The sequence below is a fragment of the Cinclus cinclus genome, chromosome 3, assembly GCF_963662255.1.
Source record: "Cinclus cinclus chromosome 3, bCinCin1.1, whole genome shotgun sequence".
Taxonomy (NCBI): Eukaryota; Metazoa; Chordata; class Aves; order Passeriformes; family Cinclidae; genus Cinclus; species Cinclus cinclus.
The window spans coordinates 21,493,064-21,514,384 of record NC_085048.1 but is presented as its reverse complement, the minus strand read 5'-3'; the positions used below and the strand labels follow the sequence as shown (position 1 = coordinate 21,514,384).

General features: G+C 33.5%; 1 protein-coding gene across 1 annotated transcript in view; it reads left to right on the top strand.

Moving 5' to 3' along the window:
• CSMD1 (CUB and Sushi multiple domains 1) overlaps positions 1-21,321 on the top strand; it is a 1,073,346-nt gene that overhangs the window by 933,335 nt on the left and 118,690 nt on the right. The window contains exons 38-41 of the mRNA XM_062489724.1: positions 2,672-2,790; positions 8,264-8,333; positions 10,384-10,500; positions 14,343-14,552. Coding sequence (XP_062345708.1) covers positions 2,672-2,790; positions 8,264-8,333; positions 10,384-10,500; positions 14,343-14,552 — 516 coding nt within the window. The remainder of the gene's footprint in view (positions 1-2,671; positions 2,791-8,263; positions 8,334-10,383; positions 10,501-14,342; positions 14,553-21,321) is intronic.

Genomic DNA, 21,321 nt, shown 5'->3' with positions numbered 1-21,321 from the left:
CTCAACATACAGGAATGCTGAGTTCCAAATTACAAATTTCTTGATGACAGGAAGTGAACCTCAAATTTATATTCACAGAATTCAGCAAGTACATTGATATCTGTAAGCACTTTAGTCACTATTGTTTTCTTAAGTGCTTATTTATTTATTAACAATGATCTTTGAGTAGACCTCTAAAGTGTTATTTTCTATTCAAGAGTTAGAAGGGTGAGAAAATGCAGAAATAGGCATTGATTTGCTTAAGTTGCATCTGAATACTGAATTCGAAAATGAGTGAACAGCAGTCTGTATACGGTATTTCAAATTACTGAGATGAGGCATCACACTTAATGCTGAAACGGTTTGTGTGGATGCATATCACAGCTATTTAGTACCTAAACTCAAAGGAATTTTCCAGACACAAATACATTTATGGTATTGTGGAATAAGACTGACTGACCAAAAAAATGATACTGGTTGACTTGCAGCAAAACCCAAACCATTGAAGTTAATGACGATATCTTCATAGTTATTTGGAACATTACAGTTGCACACAGTGACCACACATGAGATTCCTAGTGGCCACGTCAAGTCACCATAACATCATTTGAAAGTTGTTTATATTGGGAGAATATTAAAATTTGTAAATTTTGTGATGGAAATATCTGAAAATCTTTAAAGTACATTTAGGTATTTTCCTAAATTATACGTTTCGATACAAAAAATAACTACTTCAGGGAGGTCCCGCTGTTTACAATGATTAAATAAATGTTTATTTGCTAATTTGAAATTTTTTGTTTGGTCCACTTGCATAATTTGTTATGAAGCCTATACTTCATACCTTGATGGTTTTCACTCAGAATTAGAATGGGTTGTCCTTATCTTCATTCCTGATATAAATGAAATATAGTAAAACACAAGGGTACAGGTCAAACAGGGAACTTTCAGGACCATAAAACTTAATTAATTGACTAGGAAAGGAAAAAAAAAAGGCACAGCAATCCAAATTTTCCTGTGAAAGTATAAAAGCTATTTCAGACTTCCATGTGCTTTTTTAGGAGAAATATATTTACTTCAGGTAAAACTTGAGCTTCAAAAGACTGGAATTGTGTGAAATTTTTGTTTTTGAATTTAATATTTGTAAGACATTTATATTTGAGTGATGAAAAGTATATGCATAAAGGTTTATGGCATAAAGTTAAAATCATGTCTGTGTAAAAATGTGTGGTCAACATTACCTCTAAGAAAATGGTATTTCCCTAGAAAGGCTAGGGTCTCAGAGAATAATATCAGACATTGTTTCATGATGAACTACCTGGAACAACTGACTGTAAAATGACCCATATCAGAATTAAGCCAAATATAATGCAATTTCTATACTAAACACAGTCCATTTGCATGTACTGTTACCAAACAGGTTAGATTTCATAGGAAGATAGTGAGAGTAGTAGTCAGTTATTTATTTTTCACATGGCTGAATCAAAGGATGCACAGGATCACATACAGTGATGTATCGTGTTTCTCCTCTCTTTACAGAATTTTGAGCTAATAAATTCTCAAAATCTCTTCTCACACATGGTGAAAATAATTTCCATTCTGTTTTGACTTCTACAGTTCATATTTTCCTAAAACATAAAAGCTGTATAATGATGTATAGGGAGTAATTTTATCTAAATAATAAATAACTTGAGTATAATTGTGTATTAGACTGATTTTTGACTTCACAAAAGGCTTTTAACACCATAAGGGAAATGAGATTCTGTTGTCAGACCATGAATTTTCAAATTAATTCTTCTGGTCCTTGTGTTTGCAACAAAAGTCTTAAAAGCACAGAATTACTTAATCTAATGTCCAGTTTCTCACCTGTCTTGTTCATTTGGATTATTTTTACTTAGTTGAAAAAGTTGATATTTAATTTTCAGTTTTGCTGACTAACAAACTCCTTAGATAGTCACACAAGAAAAAAAAAAAAGTGATGTGCACTTGACAAAAAGTAGAAGTTTGTACTTTGTACTTTAGTTTGCCAAATTTAGGGTCAAATTTGAGAAATTACTAATCACGGAGTATCACTGTAAACCTATTCTTTTATTTTCTCACATATGGCTTAAAAAAAATTTATAACAGATTATCCAGTAATACCTATGCAAAGATTTAGTTTCTGGGGAACAGTACTGCATTTCAATGTCTAAACTTCTTTATAGCCTGTGAAGTTGCCTAAAAATAAGAAATCACCAATAAATTCTGCTCATTTATTGTTGAAAGGAGAATATGTGTGAAGTGTATTCCCTCTTTCTCCGCTTCCTTCACAGGGATAAGAAAGGATTAAAAATCCCCAATAAAGCAAAATGAGCAAACAAATAAAACCCGGGCTTTTTAACAAAATAAAATCACAATACTGCATTGGAGACTATAAAACCATGTAGTGTGTCACAGCAATGTGACCTAGTAACTGGTAGAGTCACAGGGTATAATCTTTGTGCTTCAGCCATACTGCTTGCATTCTGTAAAACAGTTCTGAAAACTTTGTGTTTTGAACAAAATTTCAGTTTATTGTAGAAATGAATCTTTAATTAATGTTTTCATAAATACCCATAACACTGAAAAAAAAGACTTCATTAAGGTGGAGAATATTAATGAAGACCTGCTGTCCACTTACCTGTTTTTTTTCAATCTTTGTCTTTGCTTTTTCCAGCTGTAGGCCTTGCTGCCTGTCCAGAGCCAGTAATTCCTAGCAATGGGATCAAATCAGGAGACAGATATATGGTGAATGATGTTTTGTCATTTCAGTGTGAGCCAGGATATACATTACAGGTATTTTTTTTCTTTTTCTTTTTTTTCTTTTTTTCTTTCTTTCTTTCTTTCTTTCTTTCTTTCTTTCTTTCTTTGCTTCTTTGAATAATACACTGTGGAATGATTGCAATAAAATGCCAAGAGACTTGTCCAAACCATATTCTAATGAAGAACCTGTAGTGTGTACATAGAGATGTTCTACGTAGAACCTATGTGAGTGTTCCCAAATTATAAAGCTATAAATGTGTGGCATTTCTGGGCCTCAATAAATCTAGGCTGGCAAATCTTGTCTTAGATCAACATACCATTGAGCAGTAAAGGCCATCAAAATGGACATTGAAATAACATGGATAAAATGTTTTCTTTAGAAAATTGTTATAGTGCTATATTACAGAGTACAGTGTTTTTCCTTTTGAGGTATCTATTAATCTAGGTGAAATTTTAATGTAGAAATATGTTGTGTGATTTCATATTCTGCTCAGGAATTTTGGAATTTAATTTCTAAAGAAAATTGTATTAATGCTAAACCTACTTTTGAAATCATCCATGGAAAAGTATTAGAAATTAGTTCACTGACTGGGGATAGTCTCTGTTCACACACTGGTTTAGTTTCCCATGGTAGACATATGACTGAGCTGCTCTTTGTAAATATTCCAGCACTCTGTAAGTCTAAGACTGAAAGCTTTTTTTTCTTTCCTCCCTAGTTTCTCTAATCTGTTAATATATATAATCCATCACTGATAAAATACATTGAGAACATCTGAGTTCATAATCTTTTAATTGGTGATAGGACCTACCCAAGACAGTGTAAAACCTGTATGAGAGAAAGCAAAGTATCACAACTTCTGCTCCTTACAAGGATAAAGTTCCCCATCTGAGGACTGCCAATTCACTGTCCCCACAGCATATATAGGATATTTCTTTGGTCTCCATATTTCTTACCATTCTCCTCAAATTCTTGCAAGATGCATACCATGCATCTTACCTCTAGGCTGGTTGTGGGTACACATGCATATGAAACATCTCTCTAAGTAACTGGGAATATGCTTACCTTTTCAGTGATGTATGCAGGTATAGGTCAAGTATTTAAACTAATTAATTCTCTTTACTTGTACTACATGACATAACACACCTGCATTGGGAGCAGGTGTTCAATATCCATAGAAAGAAAATATTTTGTTTTACTAGTGTCCTGCTAATTAGAAAAAAATTGACTTGAGCACAACAAAGCTGATTCTCTATCCACCCTGAGCACTCCTTTCTTATTTAACAGTCTGTGGGTTACTTAAAAGCCAGCTGATTGTTCATATATGAACTACATAAATGTTTTTCTTTCAAAATTAATATTATTTTGAAAATACCTAGTGCTATAAATCCATTACCTTTTGGAGTTTTTAACTTTATTTTCTCTATTTTATCTTTACCTTACAGTATCCCTTGGAGTTAACATGTTAGTAAGAAAATGAGAAGCTGGATTATATTTTTACGACGTGGTCCTTTCAGAAGGACTATCTGTCATTAAAAGTTGACACCAAAATAGATTCAGACTTCCATTTAAAAATTGCTATTGATCCATTAACAGTTTTATATTTCAAAGCAGCATGAAACTTAAGTAAATTATGAAAGGACATATTATGTGTCTATACCTATATTGCTATAGCTGAGCAAAGATATAGGAACTGAAATTTCGTCTTCAGCAGTATTTATTTGTTGGAGTGGGGAGCTGGAATGCTTTTGGCCTAGGTGAAATATAACAACAGTAATTATCACAAGCCAGAGACTATTTCTCACATTTTGCATCATGACACTTTTATTGAAGATAAATTCAGAAGAAAAAAGTTAAGGAAGTAGATACACAAAGCACTGTGCATTCAATCCCACACACTTCCACTAGTATAAATGTAGCTTATATGTTTTTGTAGGGTTTTTTTGTATGCATTGAGCTAAATTTAGCATTATTCATCTGTAAACTCAGGACAGTCTATTTCAATGCAGAATCGATCTGGAAATCAGCTTGTAATAAACTTGGTTACACAACAATAAATATAATTGTATTTTAAGGGTCATTGGATTAAAATAATCTTTTTAATTTTTTTTTTTAGGGAGGTTCCTATTTTGAATATTTGTAGAAAAGTGATGTTCAATTATTTATATATTTTTATTCATTTCCACTTTATGGTGAAAGGATCAAGATCTGCTGGTAGGGCTGTTATATAATTGCTGTTCATATAATTGCCAAAGGGTGTTTGTTTCGTGCCTTGTTGCTGTGATCCAGGTCACTGCTCCTGAGCTGTTATGACTGAAATACATTTAGGTAAACATCTGATTTATGGCTAAGCTTATAGCAGTGACCTGATAGGAAAAAAATGTAAAACTAATGGTTTCCTATGGAGATGGAATAACATATAATACAATTAATTTAAGATAAAAAACAGCCATATAATCTCAATCAGCTGTTTAGACTTTCATTGGACACTAAACAGCCATACTTCTCCAAGGACTTATTCCTACTAAGATTTCATGCTAGAAATCAACTTTACTCTTAAAGTATTGTTCTTCATCAGTGATATCAAAAGGTTAACACAGGTATCAAATTTTAAACTGCTTAGATTTAGTTGGGTGACCTCTACTTGTACTGGCCATCATACTGCAGACCTTTTTATCCCTACCTTTTTCAACTAGGAAATGTCTACATCTTGCATATTGAAAAAAGGGCATCATTGCTCTGTTTTTAATTACATGGATTAGAAATGGATACATGCTCATGATACAGCATCATCAAATATTCTTTCTGCACTTAATATAGTACGGGTGAAATATTGATGTGGAGTGATAACAGTAGAATATGAATACCTCAGAAGTGGTTGAAATAAGTACAGGCAACCTTTTGAAGATACACATTGTTAGCACTGGCTTGATCCTTTGGACCTACTCTTGCTTTCAAAACAATCAGAATGTGAGTTCATAAATACAGTATTAGTATAACATAATGATGGATTAGTGAAAAAGAGATCTGCACACACAAAAAAATGAAGCTAAATTTCAATACACTGTGTATATCACTGTCACAAAATCATATAATATCTTTTGTCTATATGCAGGTCTTATCTCTAGCCCTTTCATACTGCACCTTTTTCTATATACTTACAGGGATTCTATTATTAAATGTTTTCTTAAAATTTCATAGCATATTGTTCCTTAACTGTATATATTCCAACTGTAAACCTCTTTTTCAATACATCTAGAAATTTAATACTAGCTGTGGGAGCTGACATATATAAAACCTAGTTTCATGAGCTTGCTCAAAGTTTAAAACTAAGACCTTCAATATCGAAATTCTATAGAAAATTTGAATATTTTCAAAAAATTGATGAGAATTGCTATACTGTATGGATTCTGCTGGAAGAAAGTGCGCACATATCTACATATATAGCATGTTACACAGACAGGACAAGAAAAAATGGGCCCAAAATAAAAAAAAATAATTAAGAAAACAATGTTCTATGAGGCACAGTATGTTTGCTATTCAACAAATATAGACCAGCATAACTTTTCAGAATCTTTTTCCTTTCTTTTCACTCTAGCTGTGAATTTATCCTCAATCTTTAGAGAACGTATTCGCAGCTAGCAATAACAATCAGCTGTGGATTAGTTTATAATTGAGACTTACCAGAAAAGTCATAGTGCTTAAACTACTACCTGGAGATGCATAAGAAAGGTAATTGCTAGCTGTAGGATTAAGTGTCTCCCCACAGGAGGGAACTTTAAAAGACTGAAATCAGAGTGTGCTCTTGTTGGAAAGAGGCTTGAAGCTAGAGGAATCATTTAATTTTATTTTTCAAAAGATCTTTTATAGGCTATTTTACGTTTTTCCTGGCTGTGGTGTTAAATTACAGCTTCCCCCTTGACTCACATCAGAGACATGCAATCACAGAAAACTAGAAAAAGAGAATAAAATAAAACAGTGCAATCATGGATGACTAGGAAGGAGTAAAACAGGGAATGTTGCATTAACTAAATTATTCAAAAACTCATCCATTTTGCAAGTAACTATGATGACACAGTAAGTGCACATTTTTTTCCTTTAAAAAGGTTGTTTTTAAGAAAAATATTTTCATTGGATTATCAATTTGGAGTGTTTTTAGAAGAAAAAGACTAATTTATTCTTCATTAATTCAGTAAAAACTGATCATTTTTTTCCCCTTGCAAGTAATTTTCTGAATGTATTTCAGTTTGGCTTTCAGAACATGATTGCCTAAATATACTTAACTAAATGATTAATTAAAGAAGTTTTTTCCCATTCAATTCTATATGAACTTTATTCAAGGTAGTGTGTAGACGTTCCAAATATGTGGAAGAAATGTCATCAAATGGATTTTCTTTTGCTGCCATTTATCTATTCATTCTTTTTTCTTATTTTTATAATTGATTGCTTATGATTGCTATGGACAAAAATATTTAAATAAATCTTCATATTATATTTATAAGATGTGCTGCTTTACTAAATTTTAGACTGATAGTACACTTGATAAAAATAAGCTAGAGATGTTAAGTGACCTGCATGAGTTTGTATATCCGAATGATTCAAACAGACACTAAACCTTGTTCTCAGTCCCGTGTCTCAGTCTTTATATCAGCTGCTCTCATTCCTGCCAGTTTATTCAGCTTTCACATTTCAGCAGCAGAATGCATAACCTGAGTATCTCAAAGGACAGAATTGACAAAAAACCCCTAACTTTCTGTGCTACTCTTAAGTTTCCAGTTTGAACGGTTCCTAGGGAAAACAAAGATGGGAGCATTTTGGCCCTAGACAGTCACCCTGAGGTATGTGGAATTAGACTGTGCAAGTTACAGCCATGTCTTGATTCACTTCCTGCCACCACATGATCTGCCTGGTTCTAATGATTTCTTTTAAAAATAGGCAGAGTAAATTAAACAAGACTACTAAATAAAGGGGCGCTTGTATTTCTTCAGCTGTCTGCCAAGACCTTGCATGTGGGTCATGCTGTGAGCCCATGTGAGAGGTCAAGGCCTGCTGCTGTTTGATGATGACATCAAACATCTGTAGCAAGTAGATGTGGAACAAATTCCTCTCTGTGTCTGTACTACTCATACAGAGCAATGGATGATTCACTCTGGATTGCAGTGTAAAAACCAACCACTATGCTTGCACTGTAGGTGGAATACACTGGAATTGAAACAGGCAGTGAACTAATAAGACCATATGAGTTCACATAGTTAGCTGTCTCTGTCTTTTAGGAAATTTTAAAGGTACCAGAGGAAAGCTGTTTTAGAACATTTATCGAATAGGAAAATAGGAACATAACACCTGAACTATTTGCAAATAGAGTTTCATTCATGTAATTATTATGTAGTTGACAGATACAAGAACGTACACTGATCAGATTTTCCAGGAGGTCCTCTATAGCTCTGTCTTTCAGGAAAGTCCCATAAATGAATATATGTCATCTGATATTTTGCCCTTTCCAAACAGGGCCGTTCTCATATTTCTTGTATGCCAGGAACAGTTCGACGCTGGAACTATCCATCTCCTCTCTGCATTGGTATGGAAACTTATTTTCAGTTTTCTGACCATCAGTCACAAGAAAACCCTGACCTTGTCATGCCCATTGTTCCTCAACTTAATTCTGCTTCATTCAAAACTTTTTTGAGTTTCCATTTTTATCTATGAAATATGGGGGATAAAAATTGCCTATATATGGTTAAGTGCTATTTTAACAAAATATTTTGAAAATGGGCAAAGGAGGAAATCCATATGTTAACCATTGTTTAGTATGTCCCGAATACTCTACTTTGAATCAGGCTGAATCTTCTTCATAAAGGAGGGGAAGTTAACAGATTCCTTTTGCAGGGTGCTCAGCTTGTAAAACTTAAGAGCAAGGCATGTCATGCAGGGTACCTAGGAGATTTCCTAAAGAAGCAGGCAGTGGAGAGCAGCTCTGAAGCCAAGTCTTCAGGGGTGGTGGCATGAAAAGTAGTTTTAGGGGTCCAGAAAAGGCTGGTGCTTTTCATCTGAGAAAGCTGTTAAATGATGCTGAGTTGAAAAGTCAAGCTAAAAAGTATTTTCCTTTTAAGTATATTTAGACCTTAGCCAAGCAGATCTAAGTTTTCTGTGTGTAGAAAATAACCTTCTACAGTATTTTTTATTGATTAGACAAAATTTAAGACAGTCAAGATTATTCTGTATTTTGGTATGCTTATTTCAAGAAAAAACAGGGAGTGGTGAGAAGCATAGTTCCATCATAATGTAGTGTCACTTTAGCTTTGAAATATATCCTTTAGTGAAACATTTTAATTTTAATATTCAATCAGTAAAAGTTTCACTGGTTTCACATCTAAGAGGAATTAGAAATACTGGGATGATAATAAGCAACACTAATGTGAAATAGTTTTAAAGATTCCTTTGTCAAGCTGAGCCCATACATTATTTTGTATTGTCAACTTCTACAGAAGCAGTCACTTTTGATTGATATGAAAACAGTGCATTTCCTTCCAATCAGTTTTAGAAATGAAAAATGTATTCAAGGAGGGGTGTTTTGGGCTTTAGGGACTTTTGTTGTTTCTTTTCTTTTTATGGTAACCTTATATTTCACCTTGCATACTAAATACAGTTCATTTTTTTGCAAGCACCGAGCTCCTTGAATTACAAAATTGTGCTATCCAGGAGCTAAAATACCCCTAAGAAAACAAACAAAAAAACCCTTAAAACATAACCTTCCCTCTTCTCTTGCTTCTAACACTTAAAATGCAGAATGCAAGCCAAAATCTGTACAATTATTACAACAGACAGTATCACAGTTGTGTTATTAGATCATGTATCAATATAATACCTGGCATGAAGACTCACAGGCCTTAAAGTAATGATCTTCAAATAGTAAATATCAATTACAATATTCTAATTTGATTTCTTGAAATTATTCTTATTTCATGTTACTGTCCTAGCGCATGTGTAAACTTAACCACTTTTTTGCAGGTTGCTTCACATATTTATAGCTTAGCTTTATGTTATCCTAAATGATGCAAATGGGTTTCAATTTCCAAATGTGAATTTGCTGAATAGAAGCATACCAATAGAAAGCAAAAAATTATTCTGTCATGCAGCAAGTCTATCCTCTTTCTGAATAAGAGCAAAAACTGTGGTGGGGGGGGTTGTTTCCTTGTTTATTTTTAAATTCAAGTGTATTTTTTATTATATTGAGTAACACATTTGTTTCTGCATCATGATTCAGGATCATAATTCAGTTTAATTCCATATTTGTTCCTCTGATTGCAAAACATATCTCAACATAGCACCAGACATTTTTAACAATAATTGCCAAGCTGAGACAATGTGCTGCCCAGCCTGTATGTGCAACTACACATTTGTAATTATATTATAGTGAACACACCATGTATCTTAAGTAAAGATTTTGCTCGAAATTGAATATTTTTTTAAGTCCTTCATAAGGATTGTTGTGATTATGATAAACTTCATAACTTCACTGATTCTAGTCATGGGAAGAAAATGAAAATCTGCTTTGAATTAAGCATATGTCAAATACAAAGAAATAATATTAATAAAAGTTACAGTGATTTTCTTTTTGTTTTTAATAGCTAAATGTGGTGGAACGCTGACAAACATGGCTGGTGTGATCCTGAGCCCAGGTTTTCCTGGAAATTACCCTAGTAACTTAGATTGTACATGGAAAATTTTATTGCCTATTGGATATGGTAAGTAAACTTATATTGGAAGAGCAATTATTTGTAATAATCAGATTTAAATACATATCTATTTTTATATATTTATATAAATTTAAATTATATTATAATAAATATTTTACTTCCAATATGAAGTAGATTTTATCCAGTGAATGTATTGTGAACACTTGCATAATTTTTTTGCTATATTTGAAATTAAAATGGATGGAAATTTTAAAATGTGTCTCTGCTAGAGCAACTTGTTACTAAGTCAGCCTATCTCAGAAATTAATTTCAAAGCAAATGAGTTCTGTGGCATGAAAATATATCATATAGAATAAATATTTTGACTTCTAAATTAAATAATGGTATTTTGTTCTCCAAGTGCCTTTTTAAACAGTATTTTATGTTCTATAAAAATATAAAAACCTAGAACTACAAATTTGGTTAAAAGCATTCTCAATCCTAGATTACAGTTGCCATCTTAGAATCTTTCTAGATTTGCATTAAAATTATTGTCATACAAAAAATATCTTCACAAATAATTAATAACTATGTTGAAATGGTAATCATAGAAAATAGGGAATCTGTAAGTTCATGTACAAAATACAGTCTTCTGTCATTATCAGAAATGAAAGAGGAATAAGTTTTCTTGCTGTGAAACTTCATGTCCCATACTGTAAATTCAGTGCCAATGCTCAATAAGAAAATTAATTTTAAAAACTCATTACTAAATTTACTAATCTTAGTAGTTAGGGAGTTAGTTTATTTTCCATGTTCTCCATTTGCATCCATAAGAGGGATTTTTGTATAGAGATGTACATCTTTCACAGTATTTTACTAAGTTATTCTGTAAAAATACTTTGCTGCTGTTTAGAATACTGCCCTATATCAGTGAACACCTGGTAAAACGAATCCATCATAATTATGGATAGCCTTAGTAGCCTTAGATGTCCTTATAGGTGCAGGAGAACCACAGAAAGAAAAATCCTTTGCTATTTTGGACATTATCCAGCTAAATTTGCAGGAAACACAAATGATAAGCAATGTCATCCTAAACAGGTTATTACGATACTGCCTTTGAAAAATAGTCCTTCATATGTCTCAGAGTTGCTCTTTTGCTTTAAGCTTTTCCATCTAGAAAATGTGTAATGAATTAATTGTACTAGAGCATCTTGTAACCTGTTATTATTTCTCTCACTTCTCTGAAAGTCTCTGGTGGTGGTAATTCTATTAATAAAAAAGACAATAGTTTTGTTTAGTAAGGGTTTTAACACATACAAGGTGTTCATAGCACTGATCTATCATTGCCCTCAAAATAATACAAAGTATGTTTTAATCGACATATAATGTCTTCATATCAGGTTTTAAAATCGTAATTGATGTGATCTTTCACAAAGTACTTGTACTAGGATATTATTGTAATTAGAATTATAAGCCTGTGTACTGAAAAACTGTTTGTTTACATACATTCAGTTGTATCAAAATAACTGTGTGCTTAACAAAGTCTAACAGTATAATTGTGGGAGCTAAATGTGTCCCAAAATATAGTGCTCTCTTCATTACATGAAAATGTATCAGTCATGTAAAAGAAGATACTACTAAAATCTAAATACTTTAAAATAAAAGATATATATTTTCAAGTGAGTTGTTGAGATTTTAAAATTATCTCGAGTATCTGTTAATTACCATTTTAAAAACAATTACCTCAGCTTGGAATTTTCATTATTCAGAGTATATTCAAGTGAGAGAGGAAGTGCTGTTGAGATTCAAGCAGGAAATAATATAATTATAGTTTTACCAGATAAATATTTATTTTCTGTAGTTATCAGTTTTATCCTATGTAATTTTATGTGAGAAATTGCTTACTGTAGAAAAATTCTTCTCTGACAAATCAAATTGACATTTTCGAATTGTATTAACTTGGACTTAAGGCTTGAGGGAACACATACAGTGTGTTCTATAATTGAAATTAGCATGTTTGAAACTACTTTCAGTAGTCTATTTATTTTCTTTAATTACCTTTAAACCTACTTTTATACTTTTAAAACACGAAGCTTTTCAATACTGAATATATGTAACTAGACATAGAAATTCCTTCTCAGACATTAAATTAGAATGATTCAATTTTAAAGGTACTCCATGGCTCTTCAGAGACTATTTCATAACAGTAGATTACTTTTATTCAAGTACCTAAACAATGTTTGGGCTCTCTAGAAATATGCCAAATTTGATTGTCTTCTTGTCACTTTCACAATTTTGGTATAACATTAAGTGGCTGCTCAATTCTTTATTGTTTCTATGGTGCAGTCTCAGTTGGGAATCACTAGCCACTGATACTGAAGTCAAGATGTTTCCAGGCTGCTTGGTGTCCTGCATCATCTCAAACCCTGAGGGCATTGTAAAATTAGTGACTTCATTCAAGCCAGACTATCCATATCAAACATCATACAGAGATGTCTGACATTATGACTCTGATATGTCCAGTCTGTACCTCTTTACTGATAGCACGGTATTAAGTGCTCTTATTCAGCAGCTGATATACTTGTTTTCATACCTCCCACATAGCACAGGTCAGAGAAGATACTGGAAATAAAAATCCCGTATTTTTACAAATAAACTATTTGTAAAAATCTGTTCTATAAGTAAACTGGGTTCTATAAATAAACTGGGTTCTATAAAACACAGTTTATTTGGTAGTTTATTTAATTTCTGTTGTAGAAAAAAGTCTTTTTTATACCATTGATTCAGTCTTAAACCATGGAGGTGAAGAAATCAACTATAAAAAAGACTGAGTGGATTACCCTGGTAATCTATAACCCTGATAATTAATCTATAATGTTCCCTCCTGGAAGGAAGAATATGTCTCTACTGCTAAGTAAGAATGTCAAGCCGAGTTTGGTATTGACTATTTCACACTGATTTGTTGGCTTATTCATTAATTCTGTTTTATTCTATTACAGCTGGCTCTTCATAGTCTGCCAGAGCAAAGTTAGGCCCAAAAAGTGCAGTTGCAAGTTACTTGGTACTAGGCTTCCCAACTAGGGATGCATCCCTAATTTCTGTTTTGAAATAATACATATGCATAGTTTAAGACTGGCTTTCAGGTCCTTAGTCCACAGGAAGTAGTGCCAGCACTTCAAAACAGCTCTTCCCATAAGATTATGCTTATATTTCCAACTGTTCAGCATGTTTTGAATGCTGAAAAGCCTTGTTCATGCACCTGATTCCTGAAGAGGGTTTGTGGTAAATTCTCTGAAGTCCCTGTCACCAATCTGGAGTTCAATGCATCTTATAGAGCTGTGTACAGGGTAAAATGGCTCCAGACACACAATGGCCCAATCTAGAAGGAAAAGGAGACAAATATAGGTGACTTGGGGCAGGAAAAAGGAGGTAGAGTAGATAGCTGGAACTAGGTAAACTTCTGCCTCAGAAAGGTCACTCTGCTAGTAACATTTGTGGGTGCCTAGCTGATCCTGAGCCTCTGTGAGAGGCCTTGGCGCAGCTACAGGGATGCACTTGGGATGGCAGAGTCCCAGCCACGGCATGGCACAGCAGGATTAGTGATTCTTCCCTCCCTCTGTTGATTGGTTTAGGAATATGAAAAATTCTTGGTGGTGACTTTGTGACTTTATGGCTTACTTGCATCTGTCCCTTCATGTGTGGTTATGATATTTATCAATAACCAGAAAACTAGAAACTCCAAATCTTGTAATACTTAGCTGCTATTTCCTTAACTTAATCATCCCACTTGGAATAGTGACTAAAATATAAACATGTGTCTGTAACAAGTGTTACAATTTTTTTTTTATTTACATGCTTTACTATTAAGCAACATGAGTTATAACATTTTTTTTCCTTTCTCAATGCTACAGGTGCACACATTCAATTTCTGAATTTCTCCACTGAAGCAAATCATGATTTCCTTGAAATTCAGAATGGGCCTCACCACACCAGTTCTATGATTGGCCAGTTTAGTGGAATGGAACTCCCATCACCCTTGCTAAGTACTACTCATGAAACACTTGTCCATTTTTATAGTGATCACTCAGAAAACAGGCAAGGATTTAAGTTGACATATCAAGGTAAGTATGAACTAGTACAATGATCTTTATGGTTAGAGACAAAAAATAAAATTTTAACTGTTTCTTTTTACTGTTATAGAAGCTATGTTTGGTATATATTATATAGCATCTTAAAATCTGTAGATTGTTTAATAAATAGGTTGGAATTTTTAAAATTGAAATTATGTTGAGTTGGAATCTTTGTTCTATTAATGTAAAAGCCTGAGAAGAAGGTGATGTTATTTGCCAAAGGCCACATATCAGACAACCCTCTCCATTCCATTCAGTTGTACTGTTGCCGATTCATACTGCTAACATTCACTGTATTGTTTTCCCATTTATATAACTTTTTATGATTAATGCAATAGTAAAAGTTATTTCAAATATTCAGGTGAAAATTTTATACTTTCCTATGTTATGTATTTGCAGTCTAGACTCCTGTGAAAATTACCAGGAAATGAAAAAAACACCAGTTAATACATCCTATATCCATTTTCAAACACATATAATCAGTATTTGAAAATGTGAACTTTTTGTCGTCCTTTACTGTTGGCTTTTTTCTTAATCTTCACTGTTTGCTTGTCTGTTTTCCCATTAGTGAAAACAAAACATCATTAGTTCGCGCATATTTCTGAACTGTTAAAATAGTTTTACTGTCAAGAGTTGAGCACCATTACAGGATCTGAACAGTTTAACAAAATGTAATGGCTGGTTAAATTTCCAGATATCTGTGAGGGAATTCATGCCACCTTATTTTAGGATCTTAATTTGGGTAACTTAATTATGTGTTGGGGATTAACACTGGTGGGGATTGAAACACCACACAACTACTTACTCACCTCCTACCCATGCCAGTGGGATGGGGGAAGAAGAAAGGAATTTTAAAGCAAGAAAGCTTGGGGGGAAAAATAAAAAACATTAAAAACAGGTTAAGGTGAAGGATAAGGTGGAGAAGAGAGAAAGAAAAGAAAAATGATGCAAAGGCAGCCACTCACCACCTCCCACAGGCAGACTGATGCCCAGCTAAAGATGCCTAAAGTCTCTTGTCCCCCTCTTTTCTCTTTTGTTGCTGAACATGATTTTATGCGGTACGGATGATCTCTTGTTAGTTCAGGTCATCTGCCTGGTCATGTCCTCACCTACCCTATTGTACATTCCCCAATTTATTTACTGGCAGAGCATAGTGAGAGACTTTTTTTTCAGCAAAAGCCAGAACATCACTGTGTTATCAGTATTCTTTTGGCTACAGACCGAAGACACAGCACCATGTGAACTCCTATGAAGACAGCATACTCTGTAATTTCCAGACCCAGTATAGCATTTATTTGCATACACACACACACAGAAGTATGCATTTATAGTTAGATCACATCTTTGGGGTCAGTGGACAGCGAGGAAGATTCAGAACACCTGAATTAGGCTGATGCTCATAAAGCATGCCCACAAGGAAATCACGACTCTCTGTCGTCTGGGGAATTTTATTCTGTCACATAGTCTTACAAGTATGGTATATTCTCACATCACAACCACCTAGTGTTAGTTTCCTTCTGAGCAGTCAAAAATAATAATGATTGTCAAGTTTCAGAAATTGCAAATAAGTAAAATACAAAGCCATGTGACACATTTTCTGTATGTTCCCCAATACTCTCTGTTCTGGTTCTATTTAGTGTGTTTTTCCTTGCCATAACAAGCTCTTCCTGACTAACAGCATTTTCTGCCCTGAAACTAGTACTTAAATCTTATTTAGTTGTTTGTAGACTGTAAAACATGTTCTTCTAGAGGTAGCGATGTAGCTTGCTCAAAAAGTGCATAGTTTTATTACTCTTTTCTTCTAGTCTTCCCTTTCTTACTTAGTCCAGGAGGACTGTTTGTTCTACTCAAAAATAAATGGGAATGTGATGAAGAGGGCATGATACAATAGGAACTGCCATTTTTTAGTCTATTCTAACCATCTCTTGTTATACTCCGTTGCTTTTTAGACAAGTTGCATGCTTTCTACTTCTCCCACTTGCAACTTGTCAGCTGTCAACAAATGTATGATCATGACTGCCTCAATGACAGTGTAAAATTTTATCTTATTATGTAAACACAGGAAAAGCAATTAGCTTAAAACCAGAGCAAGGTGTTATGAAATATTACATTTTTGCATTGCATTATATGGGCCTTATAATAAAATATTTTTAAGTGACAAAGATTGAGTCAGTAGTATTGTAGTATTCTCAAAATAAAATGTCAAAAAATAGTATTCATTGAAATTCAGAAACTTGTAGTAGTATTTTCCAAGTACTTATAGAAAAAAATCCAGAAAAAAATTAAATTCTCAACAGTAATAATAATTTGATAAGACTTTTCCTAGCTAAGTTATTAGACTAACAGTTATAATAGCAGAACAAAAAAAAAAACAGAACCAAGAAAGAGATACAGTTAAATTAATATTTGTGTAATACAGAGACAGTGTATATATGTCTGTGTGTCTGCATATGCATATATGTGTGCCTGTTAAAAATGTTATGTGTTCAGAGCACTTAAAATAACGTGACAGCACAATCCATTTCATTAAAAAAATCAAGTGCTGGAAAAAAATGGATTATTCTAAAAAGTATTTATGATTGATTGGGTTTTTTTTCCTAATGCGGAAAGTTGTAACACAGTTGTGTTCAATTTTTAAGTAATTAGGATCTGCCAGCTAAGCTCACTCTACTGAAATTATAATTGACTTATGTTCTGTTTTCTATCTACTTTATTTTCTTCATTGTACAAAAAGATCTGGGACTTTTCTTCTTTAAAAATTTTTTGTCTTGCATGTGTTCCTTGTTCTTCACAAAGCAGAAACTCTCTCTGTTTCCTCTGAGATCTCAGATTGCACTAACCATTTCTACTGAGAAGATCTAGCAATTCTATGATCATCATATATTATAACTTCATGTTAGTGAGCCAAAATAACTTGCTCAACATAATTTAGGACATCCAGGAAATTGTACACTCAATTAGATATCCATAATCTACAAACTTTGGAAAGTATTGTTTCAGTGTATTCCCTGTCTTGTCCTGCCCTCTGAAAGAAAATTCCAGTAGTTTGCAAATAAGCAATTTTATTTTCTGCTTTATTTTTTATCATACAAAGTATAAGTTGGTTTTAATTTCTGACTTTTTTCTTCCTGTTCCACATTTGTTGCCCTTGATACTTATTTATTTTTTCTGATGGATTATCTCTGGATTTTCCTACTCTTTTTAATATTCCATTTCTCAATTGCTCTTTTCTTCCTCTTTACTTCCTTTCTTCCTATCTACAGTTAGTGAAACTCGACTTAAAAAATAATTCTTCATTACTCTGATGTTACTCTTTTCCTTCTCCTTTCTTCCCTATTGGAAGTGTTGTTTTCTTTTCAGTAAACCAAATGCCATACAAGACTTAGCCTGATTTGTTTGGATGATGGAATTTAACATTGTTTTGTTGTCTGGCTGTCACCCTTCTGAGTATACTTTTGTTACACAATTTTGAAACCATCGGCCAATTTCAGTCAAATTTCACAGTTCTGAAATAAAACCCTTGTTGAGAAGAAAGATACAGCATTATTCTATAGATACCAAATCAGTTTAGCTTGCTGCCTACCCAGTCAGAATATTCTTTGTCACAGCTCAATTTAATATGCAATGTCTTCCCTAACTGCTATTCATGGGTTATAAATGTGGGAGGGAAGTAAAATATGAGAGCTTGGAATGGGTGTCACATTCAAATTCTTCTTATGGGCAAAAACGCCTCTGTTATATGTGAAAAGCTAAGAATTTTTTTTTAGTCCAATTGATGCTCACACAGTTAAGTTGTCCACTTTTGCAGTTTATAGAAATGAATTTGCAAAGCAAAGCAAAGCAAATGGAGCTGAACTCCTGACATTTTTATACATTTAACATGATTTTTTTTTTCAGACTACTTCTAATTGTTTTCTTTTTGGGATGTTCTAATATACTATAAATGAGGAAAAATGTTTTATAAATAAAAAAGCATTACTTTTCTAATAGTGAAATTAATTTAATTTACTCTTAAAAAAAAAAGAGTAGGCAAAAAGAATCCATAGTTACAGGCATATTTGCCAAATCCATTCTAGTTTTCTTAGTGAATGAGTTGAATATTAGGAGTGCCTGCAAATTTCCATAGCTTAGTTCTAATCGAATCAGTTGTATTTAAATTACATTAAAAGGGATTTAAGATTAAATTCAGGGGTTTTACTATGTGATACTAAACTCAGTTCAATTCAAGGACTGATTTTTTAAAAGTTAAAATAATTGCCTTTTCTACTAGCCAGGGAGCTAAGGTAGCAGACTTGTTTTGCCAGGTAAATACCTTTTTTTTGTAGATAGCAATCTAAAAATAAAGGGAGATGGGTGATGACTATGCTTATTCAATCAATCTTGCATGCTATAAAAAAATGAATTTTCTAGAGATCTTAGCATTTTATGAAGGATAAGGTTTTTTGATAACCCCTCATTTCAAGGGAAAGAATATGAACTTTGTCAAGTGAATTATGAAACTAATGCTTTTTTCTCATTTTTTCTACTGATTTTCTAAAGGCAGAAAATGGTTATGAGATTGAATCTTATTGGGATTGTACTCTGAACACATTCTTTTTGGGAAGAAGAAAAGTGAATACACACTGAGAACTCTGACATATTTTCTACCCATACTTGTAGGGATCTAGTGCTGGTCCTTAAGCCTGTGAATTCTCACAGCGCAGGATTTGAAAATATAACCTAAATCACTTGAGCATTTCTCAATGCATTTAGCAGAACCCTGGGGAAATTACAGCTCTCGGTACCACTGCTGATCAGATCCTTACTGTTTTATGCTCTGATATTTCCATGTTCTCTTTTCCCTTCAGCTTTACAATTGCAACGCATAGGGAATGGCGGGTATTCCATTATGTTAAAGATGGATTGCTGACTTTCTGTGTGTTGTGGAACCTTTTGTTTCACTTGCAGCAGAAAGGAAGTTCATAGTGATTGCCTGTTGAACTACTAGAAGAAGTTAGGATATTTTTTTTCCAAGAGAATGAAAGGACTTTAAAAGTGTCTGATTTTTAAAGAGCAACATTTAAGTTTAGTTACATTTTTTCTACTGTAAGAAATGTTGAACTGTTTAGTTAAAGAAGAGAAGCATTGAGAAAGACTGTCTCTTGTTATAAGTGTTGCTGTTTTGCCACCTATGTAAAACAGCAAAGAGAAGAAACAAACAAATACTTAGAAGAGCATTTCTAAATCTCATTTGACTGGTGATCTTGAGGTTCTGAGACCCCTATATATGTCAAATCTCAGTATCTGAGATATAAACAGTCTCTGTAAACTAGGTCTGAGAACAGTCAAGGAAGTTTGATTGGCAAGCCAAGTTATACCAGGTCAAAAGAAAGAAATAGTTTTTATGGCCTTTGAGAGATTCATAACAGAACTTAGTGCATAGAAGAGCACTTTTATTTGAATGGATCATAAGATATATTTGTGGGTTTTAATTCCTCTCCATATATAATTGTTACCTCAGCTTTTAATAATTCTTGAACATCTTTTTTTTTTTTTTTCCCATGTATCTTTCTCTTTAGGACTAGGGCTTCTTTAATGGAAGCAGAATAAATGTTTTATTTGTATTATTTTTACTGTGGAAGTCTTAGTTCCTATTATTGCAACTATAAGCCTGTTTTCAGTCTACTCTGAATTTCAGTGTAAGATAAAGCTGAATATGAAGCAAGAATCTTACTCTCATGTATTTGAGATTTTGAGCAATATGGTCTAGAAAATACAAAGAAAATCGTTGCAATTGCCCTCCCTTTCTTCCACAAACACGCATGCACATAAAAAACATGATAAAAACATGTTAAATCTGAGGCCTTTATCTGGAAAAAAGGTTATTATTGTGGAACTTCTGAGTCATAGGAATCATAGAATGAAAAGGGGATTGTTGGAAAGTTACCGTGTTTCTAAAATGGTTTCAAATTATGTCCTAAGGCAGGAATGCTAAAGGAAATAAATGCAATCTTTTGAGGGCCTTGTAGCAAATTGTTTTCTAAATCATTAAGTGATGTTTTGTGATTCTAGTCCTGAGGCATGGAATCTGTAAAGATTATGTTCTTTGGTGCCTACAACAACAAACAGAGGTTCCAGATTGCCAGTCCTAGCCTGGGTTGCAGCAATCTGCATCCAGGGGTTCTATAGAAAGAGGCATGGCAGCAGATTAATGGGGGTGATTCTCTCCCTCTGCTTCACTCTCTTGAGACCCCACCTGGAGTGCTGCATTCAACTCTGGTTCTTCAAGCACAGGAGAGGCATGGCCCTGTTAAAGTGGGTCCAGAGGTAGACTACAAAGTAAACAGCAAGTTGGACCACCTCTTCTGTGAAGCAAGGCTGTGAGAGTTAGGATTCAGCCTACATGAGAAAGTTTCAGGAAGTTTTTATTGTGGCCTTTCAGTATTTAGGAGGGTCTTTTTAGAAAGAAGATAAGTTTTACCAAAGTCTTTAATGATAAAAGTCAGCAGTTTTAAAACAAATGATGGTAGATTTAGATTGGACATAAGGAACATAAGATGAGGGTGGTGAGACACTGAAGCAAGAGTAGTTGTGAATGCCTAATCCCTGAAAGTCTTCAAAGTCAAATTAGATGGCACTTTTAGCAAACTGATCTACTGAATTATGTCCATGCCCATGATGGGGAAGATGGAACTAGGTCAATTTTAAAGGGTTTTTCCAACAAAACTCATGGTAGGCTAGTCTAATCTAGGAAGTGGAATTTTTTTATTGAGTCAGTAAA